Genomic DNA, 9087 nt, shown 5'->3' on the forward strand with positions numbered 1-9087 from the left:
TTACTGTTCCTAAAGGGTTTATCTGACCTGGATTCCGTGTGTTGAGAGCTCTTATCTGTACCAGTGCACATGCTCCAGTCTAGCTGGATTTGTAAGGTAGAACTGGGGTCATGATGGTGAGGGGTGGGGGTGGGAGCATTAAAGAACTAGAGGAATGTTCTGTGTTTCGTTGGTGCTGTACAGCACCCTGGCTGACTTGCCCCTTCCTTGTGACCCTTCTGTGAGGGGGGGGTGTCCAATTGGCTACAGATGGACTTTGGGTCTCCATTCCCACCCCCCTTGTTCACATCGATGCGGTTGCTGGTTTTGAGCCTTCTATTGCCCGATACCTGATCCCGTTGACACCCATGATCACACATGATCATACAGGCTGGTGTGCTTCTTCCATGTGGGCTTTGTTGCTTCCCTGCTAGATGGCCGCTTGTTTATCTTCAAGCCTTTAAGACTCCAGACACTGTATCTTCTAATAGGCGGGCACCATCAACTTTCTTCATCACATTAGCGTATACACCCATTTTGTCTTCCGCAGTCGTGTCAGGGAAGGTGAGAACCACAGAGTGCCAGGTTATTAGAACAAAGTGTTCCTTCATTGAGGGAGGACTTGAGTAGAGGCCCAATGTCCATCTGCTACCTTAATACTAAACATATAAATATATGTACATAAACCTATATCTCTCTCATTATATATTATTATATTTACATATGTACATGCCTATGTTTATACCTTTAAATATCTTTTGCCTCCTAGTTCTTTCCTCTATTTTCTTTTACTTCCCTCCTGTCCCACTATCATGTTTGCCCTTCATTTGGCTCTCAGTAATTCCTCTCAGCTACTTTGCCCTTGATCAACCCCCACCAGGTATTCTACGCCCTCCTCACCATCGATTTTAGATCTCTTGTTGTTCCTTTGTCCCTGGGCTTGTTGGCTCCCCCCGCCCTTTCACCACCCCCTCTCCTATGTCCCCCCAGAACCATTGGTCCAGTTTTCTCCTCTGCATTGTTTACCCTGCCTAGCTATATTTTATAGGTAGACATAAAAAAAGAAGAATAAAAACAAAAAATAGCCTATAAATAGTTCCAAGTCTGTCTGCTGACCCGTGTGAATGCTTTCTGATCAGGTCTGATGGGGTGTCAAGCCCAGCCCCCAGAGTCTGAAGTCTATTTTCGGGATTCCTTGGGGATTGTGCCCCGGTGGATTTCCGCTCTGTGTCTCCAGTGCTGTCTACCCCAACCCCACCCCCACGATCACTGTGGGTCAGTAAGGGGACATCATGTCTCATGGTGAAGCCAACCTTGTGGTCCTCTCTGTGCATTGGCTGCTCTGAGCAGAAATGTCCTCCTGGAGGCTTGGAGGACCAGGATGCAGTCAGTCAGTATGTCTCTGTCTCTGTCTCTCTCTCTCTCTCTCTCTCTCTCTCACACACTCTCTCTCTCCCCCTCCCTCTCTCTTAGTTTGCTCCCTTGTGGTCTGGGCAGACCTGATACTCTCCCTGGGCTGTATCTCCAGTTGCTGGCATTCTTCTGGGGAAGGGGGTTGACAGAGCTGGGAAAGGAGCTGGCCCTGAAGCAAGGAACAAGATATTTTTGTGATACTTTTACGGTAAAAGAGACAAGGTATAATGTTTAAAATATTAGTAGCTGCTTATGAAACGTACCCTTGGGGTTTGAACCTAAAATTCCTGGATTCTAATGTGGTTTATACCTGACGAAAGGGAACGAGGCACCCTTTGAAGAGGCCCCTGCCTCTATGCCCCCCGGGGGCTTAGCCTACAATCTCTCCCCCCAAGGAGCCAATGGCATTAAACAAGCATCCTGCAGAGTTGGGTGAGAAACGAAAGGACGGAGCCTGCTTGACCTGCTGCCCGTTTCCTTGCAGGTCAGTGGTACCATGTACAACACTGGGAGACACGTGTCCCTCCGCCTGGACAAGGAGCATTTGGTGAACATATCAGGAGGGCCCATGACATACAGCCACCGGCTAGAGGAGATCCGGCTACACTTTGGGAGTGAGGACAGCCAAGGCTCGGAGCACCTCCTCAATGGACAGGCCTTCTCCGGGGAGGTAAGTGGGTTGTGGGAAGGACTGAGAAGCACCAAGTACCCGCGGCTAAAATGGGGTGTCTACTGATGTCCAGCCAAGCCGTGACAAGATTGCTCATAGATCGGGAGATGAGGAGGCCTGTGTCTCCTTCCATCACTTATCCTTTCCAGGTTGGCATGAGAAGTCTTTCAGGAGCTCCCCAAACTTTCTAGGCTACCCTTAGGCTGGCTGTTTCCTTCTGAGGCACCCAAGCCACTCTCCGGGGAGGACCCTCCAAAGCATGAGTCTGGTCTCAGGCGCACACCACTGATACACGTCCTCGCTGACAGCCGTCTGGGAAACCAGCCTCCCAGACAGCACACACTGCACCATTGAGATAAATAGATAAATAAGCCAACCCTGCCATTGAGTGCTGATGCATCGCAACCCTATAGGACACAGTAGAACTGCCTGCCTTAGGATTTCCAGAGCTGGGGTCTTTAGGGACTCTGATGGCCACATCTTTCTCCCGAGGAGCAGCTGGTGGTGCTGAACCCCCATCCTTCCCGTTAACAGCCAAGTGGCACCAGGCTTCTGTATAATAAGATCATTGAGCACGTAATTCTCCCGTTAGGTAGAATGGGTTTTATTTGCACAAAACTGTAGTTCACTGTAAAATAAATGTCAGGCAGCTCAATAGTCTGCCTACGCTTCTGCAGAATGGAAATGTCACTGTGAACCATTAAGGACAAGCGTCCCTGCTGCCACCATCAACCCAGAGCTTAGGCCACAGTCCGGGGCTCAACCACAGTTCCTGCGATAGGGCAAGAGCTACCCTGTGAACAGATGTCCCCTGCAGTGCGATGTGCAACAAGCAGGCCCGTTTTAGCTCTCGGTTACATTCAAGGGCGGTGCTCAGCCACAGACCCAGGTCCCTGATAGGCTTAAAGATCCTGAAACTAGGTTTCTGCTCAAGATTCTGCAATAACTGCTGTCAGGAAGCCTTTGGAATGACAGACATAGGTTCCCATGGTCACCTTGCCTTTTTTTTTTTTTAATGAAAATCATTGTTAAAGCATGCACTATTTTTGATGTGGCAAGGCCACACACTAAGAAATAGATCCGCAATCTTGCTGAGTCTGGGGACCATGGACTAATGTGTTTGAAAATGCATCAACTAAGAATGTACATAGGCATTCTCCTAGTTACCAGGGATACAGAAAAGGGAGGGCAAGGGGTGGCAGAGAGGACAGAGCCCCATCAAGCAGGTCTCCAGCCTTACTGTCAGGCAGGGACCATTGTAATCTTGATCATGCTGGACCAAACTCGACACTCGGCCAGTTGACCACCTATAGACGTGACCTGAAGTTGTTCTGGTGTGTGTGTGGAGGGGGCGGGGGTCAGATCCTTGCTGCCAGACTGCTGTCTCATCCCACCACAGGGGTGGGCCTGCTCCCTGCCTCTGGGGACAATGGACTACTTTCTGAAGCTTGGGACCATTAGCTTGGTTCCTGTAGGAGGGGTTTTCACCCTACTGATAATGGTTCCTATAGAGACCCAGAGCCCACCCCCTCATTACTGTGTAACCTACAGTGTAACCCCTTCCTGTGATGTGTGTCTTTACCTGTAATTGGTGGGCGTGCACACCCCCAAAGGGATATAGACGTGGGTCAGCTAGAGAGACACTAGCTCCTTGCTGCTCACTCCCTGGTCTCTCCCCTCTCCTCTCCAGTCCTCTCTCCATCATTCCCTTGACCTCCTTCCCTTCCCCCTCCCTCCACGTGGACCACCAAGCTGGGCTGAGGTGAGCAATGCTACCATGTAATGTGTCTGACTGCATTATTGTAATATCTCTCATGCTCTCGTTGACTTTAATATAATATATATACCTCAACTGTACAATTGTGCATTACTGAACCCAGAAGTAGTATTACTGAACCAGTGAGTTCTAGCAGCGGGTGTGGCTGGCACCCCACTCCCCCTTAACTATTTTAATTTAATACTACATTCTGGGTGCAAGTATCTCTTACTGGCTCCATGACATAAACTTCCTCCCTAGCTTTTTGATTATTGCAGAAGGTCTGTTCCTTCTTACACATTATTAGTCTTTTTGTCTCTATAATGTTATTACCCTTACCACCTGAGCACGATTTTGTTTTCCTGGTGAGTCTCCCAGCTGTGAAGCACAGGAGGAGTGGAAGCATAATGATACTAACGGATACAAGGGGATATAGGACATATGGGGGGGGTGTAGGGAGGGAAAGGGGATTTCAGGAGTAATTAATGAAGCTGGAAGGGGGAGGGAGCACTAGAACGGATTGTGATTGCATAAGTCATTTTCAAGGCAGTTTATCCATGGTGGGGGGGGGCTCTAAAATTGATGTGGGGGTGATTGTACATTCTTGATATGATTGAATGGTATGATGTGTAAATCACTTGCCAATAAAATTGTTGAAAAATAAAATTAAAATAAATCTCAGACAATGCCAAACAGAAAAGAAGATCTCAGAGAGTGGCGCAGTTAAATAATTAAAGTATCATATCATGTTGTAATGGAGATGCATGAAGGCACAAAAGACAGGGACAAATTAGACTTATAGGAAAACAAAGAAAGCACAAACCTCCGAGGAGGCACCCTTTGAACTGGGCTTTGAAGAGAGGCAGTGAGAATGGTTTTAAGAGCATCGGCTTTGGAGTCAAAGGATCTAAGTGGTACCTTCTGCTTTGATCCAGGCCAACCATGGTCTTGGGAAGGTGGGGCAATTCCTTGAAGGATCTGTTTCAATAGCTCTCAAGGTTGCTTGTGGAAAACGTGGGATTCAGATGTGGGGAGCCCCAGGGAGAACTCAGTGATCGATAACAGTTGCCTCTCTGGAAAGGGGATATGGCATTTCAAGCTCAGCATGAGCCAAGGAGCTGAGCCATGCCAGGGTGCTCACTGTGCACTGGGAGCTGCAAAAAGAGTTCACGGAGCATATCATCTCTGATCTATTAATTATGGCTGCATAGATAACCTGGTTGAGCAGGAACAACAGCCCACCTCCTAAATTGGTAAGGGAAGAATGCTGAGATTGATTAGAGATACCTGCCAAAGGCACAGAACTAGAGCTTAGCTGGGAATGATGCTAAAAACTGGGTGAGACTCACAAATAGTTGAGGAACTGCTAAGGAACTTTGGTGGTGCAGTCACTTAAGCATTGGGCTGCTAACCCAGAGATCAGTGGTTCTAACCCGCCAGCCACTCCATGAGAGAAAGATGAGGCAGTCTGCTTCCACACAGATCAACAGCCTCAGAAACCCAATGGGGCAGCTCTGCTCTGTCCTGTAGGGCTGCTATGAGTCTGACTGAAGTAAAAGGCAGCAGGTTTGGTTTTACCGGGGGGAGAAGGGTGTGTACTGCTGGTTTTAAAGAGAAAATATTCAAAATTAGATAATTTGTGAAATACAGGCTTAGATTTTTTAAAACTTTCTTATTAAATGAGTTCTTTTATTACAATATATGCTCGTGTATGCTCACCTGAATATCAGCCAAGGCACCTAAGTGTACCACAAAAACTGCATTAAAAATGTGCTGAAAAAACCCGGCTTATACATGAGTATATATGGTAATTTTATTTGTCAGCTTGTTTGCTGCAGTTTCTTTTTCTCTCCTACAAGAGTGTTATATTCCAGTGTCTATCAGAGTAGAAGCTAAGAAGCCCTGATGGTGTAGTGGTGATGCATTCGGCAGATAACTTCAAAGTCTGCAGTTCGAAACCACCAGCTGCTTGTCAAGAGAAAGACGAGGCTCTCTGCTCCCGTAAGAAAGTTACAGTCTGAGACGCCCACAGGGTCTGTTCTCCCTTGTCCTAGAAGACTATGCATCAGAATAGGCTTGATTTTTAAATTTCATCAGAGTAGAACTATTTTGTTAAGTAAATTAAAGGGGAAAATGCAGGGCATTGCTGGGTTTGAATCCTTTACCTTATGGGAATCCTTGAGTTTTCAGAATACTATAACGTTCTCTGCGCCCGGTTTATAATTACAAGTTGGGGGTGAACTGGTGCTTCCAAGAATCCTCCAAAGAAACACATAGCCTTTGAATCTGGTAGTGTACTCATTCCCTAGACCTACCCCAAACCACAGAGGATCAAGCTCCCCGAGGGCTGCTGGTGATCTGCAGGTAGAGATCCCCTCAGAGAATCTGGTCATTAGGCTTTTGAAGTGCCCACTCCGGGTGCATTTGCTAGGAATTGGCGTCGTAAAGGAAGCACCACGCTGAGCTATGAGTCAGATTGAACTTGGGAGGATTTTCAAACAATTTATACGTCCTTCCTGACCCAGACTACCAAAACCAGCGTCTCCAGGAGTGGGGTCCAGGCCTGCGGATTTGGAACAATTTCCCAAGAGATTTTGATCAAGCATCACTGTGTTAATTTCAGCTCAAATCTGCTGAAATCATTTCAGTTTCTAAACAAGGAAGACTTCTTATAAGTAAAGTAGTCCCTGAGTTGATTCTCACTCATGGCCACCCATGTGTGTCAGCGTAGCACTGGGCTCCACAGTGTTCCGTGGCTGTGACCTCTAGAATGTAGATCGCCACACCTTTCTTCCAAGGCACCTCTGTGTATGGTGGAATATGCTTACAGTGAGCAGCCAAACGTGTTAATAACCATGTGCACCACTCAGGGACTCCAGTGAGGATGCAATTTGAGCATGATTGTGCTCTAGTGGGCTACAATGGGCAACCAGAGGGCACTGCAAGTGGACATGGGCATGTCTGGATGCTGAGACTGATGGGACTTGGAGAACAGTTTCCCGAGCAGAGTGATCACACACACACACACACACACACACACACACACACACGCGCGCGCGCATACATCCATCATTGCTCCGAGGCAGGTCTGAGAATTCGCCTCTATGTAAGTAGAGTTAGAGCTGATGCTGCCCGAGCCACGTCAGTTGTACTGCACTTCTCCGTGGGCCCATCAGGAGCAGTGAGCTCTAGATGCAAGCCACCAGAATGTTCCGAGCACCAAAACAACGCCGCAAGACACGCAATTGAGGAGGCAGTTGGCCTTTGAGGTAATTGAAGGGTTCTAGAAAGTACCATGAACTGCCAAAAAGAACGAACCAATCTGCCTTGAGAAGTACAACCAGAATATTCCTTGGAGGCAAGGATGGCGAGACTTCATCTCATGGACTTGGGGCATATTACGAGGAGAAGCCCGTCCCTGGAGAAGGATCGCAGGCTTGGTAGAGTAGAGGAGCAGCGAAGGAAAGGAAGGCCCTCTACAAGATGGATGGGCACCTTGGCTGCAACAGTGGGCTTCAACAGAACAATTATGAGGCTGGCACAGGACTGGGCAGTGTGTCCCTCTGCTCGGTTGAACACTGAGAGTCAGAATTGACGTAACAGTACCTAGCAACAACCACAGAGAGGCACCACGAGTCCAAATCGGCAGGGTAGCACACAGCATGCCAGTGAGCAGGAGGCATCCGTTGTAGCATCGTTGCCCTCCATAAGGGAGACCCAGGTGTGGGTCCAGGCCAGTGCACCTCAAGCGCAGCAACTACTCATTGCATGCTGCCACCATGGCGAACAGGTTTCAGCATAGTTTTCAGACTGGAAAGAAAGTCCTGGCAATCTCATTTTGAAAAGCAGGCAGTGAAAGACCGATGGATTGCACCTGCCCCTTCCCATCAAGCATCTGGTCTCCGTGAGCCTAGGGCCAACTCCTCAGCAACAAGTGAGAGAGAAGCGTTTGGTGCCTCTATTTGGCATGAGGGGAGGGGCTGGAAGAACTAGGGCAGGAGCTAGGGAAAGGCAGAGTGCAACTAGAGACCCCGCCATGCAATGGAGGGGAAGGAAAGAGGGAGGCCCCGTCACTGGCGTTATTGAGCATGGAGCGGAATTTGCGGGCTGCCTAAAAGTGACTTGTACCCCAGTGATCCAGCGAACCCTGAGCTTTGGTGCAGCCCTGGGTCCCTTTGTAGACACGTTCTGCCAGTTGGACGCCACTGAGGGTTAAGGTAGCCTCAGTGACAGTAAATATCTCCTCCCCTCTAGGCCAACTCTGTGCTGGTTTTGTGAACCCTTCCAAGCCACCTTTCTTTGGTCTGCTTTTGGTTATCCTGTGAAAAGACCCCAGGAACCAACTTCTGGCAACATAGCGTGCAATGATTTTGTTGACAGTGAGTAATCGCATTGCCATCTGGCCTATCTATCATTGCTGATCGTGATAAGTCAATTAATGCCAAGCATTCTTCCTTGGCACCGTGCAACACTCGTTATGTGAAGAGCTGTAGATTAATTGTAGTCTTGTCTAGTGAGGTTATTGTAATTGATGGTCATCATTTGCTTTGTTTTATAAAACTGCACGGATGTACGGCACAGTCAGCAACTGCGTTTTTATAAAAATTATTCATGTCCGACTCGGAGCGCTCCTGGATGCCTTGTTGGGGGTTGGTGACAAATGAGCATAGTCAGGGATTCAAATGTCTCCTTTTTTTCCCCCAGAAGAGAAAATTAACTGTTTTTAATAAGTAAGACCCTTAGCTTTCTAATCATGTCTAAGTGGCTAGATTAATATCCAGTATAAAGAAGGGTGTTTATGAAAAGAAGCAAATCCATGAACAGGGCACAAGACACTCTTTGGAGCGGATGCGTGCCTGTGGGGCACGTTGCCATGGCGAGGCTAACAAGTCTCCAGTGATGAATGCACTTGGCTGCTCACCCAAAACGCAAAGATTCGAGCCCACCCAGAGGTGCCTTGGAATAAAGGCCTGGTCAGCTTGCTTCTAAAATATCAGCCAAGCCCATCTGTTCCAACTCAGGGTGGATCCATGGGTACTGGAGCATCCAGGGCCTCCGATGACTGAACTGGTCTTTCTTCCAAGGTGCCGGTGGGCTGGCACCTCCATCCCTTCAGTGAGCAGGCACATATGTCCGTTGTGGGCAGGGATTCCCAATACACTGTCCTGTGGCTTTTAGGGAAGGAGTATGCCAGTGGCAGGGAATTGTGGGTCCCGTTGCGGTGAGAACAGAGGAGCGGCTGTGTGGCCCACCGCCTTCTTCGCTGCCC

The 9087-nt window shown here is 48.4% G+C and overlaps 1 protein-coding gene across 2 annotated transcripts in view; it reads left to right on the plus strand.

The window, feature by feature from the left end:
• Nucleotides 1–9087, plus strand: part of CA10 (carbonic anhydrase 10) — a 599575-nt gene that overhangs the window by 487717 nt on the left and 102771 nt on the right. For both annotated transcript variants that reach the window (XM_004707037.2, XM_045299855.1), the window contains one exon: nt 1877–2062. In XM_004707037.2, the coding sequence (XP_004707094.1) occupies nt 1877–2062 (186 nt within the window). The remainder of the gene's footprint in view (nt 1–1876; nt 2063–9087) is intronic.

Source organism: Echinops telfairi, unplaced genomic scaffold, assembly GCF_000313985.2.
Source record: "Echinops telfairi isolate 266 unplaced genomic scaffold, ASM31398v2 ScPeMD7_7458;HRSCAF=8496, whole genome shotgun sequence".
NCBI classification, from domain to species: Eukaryota; Metazoa; Chordata; class Mammalia; order Afrosoricida; family Tenrecidae; genus Echinops; species Echinops telfairi.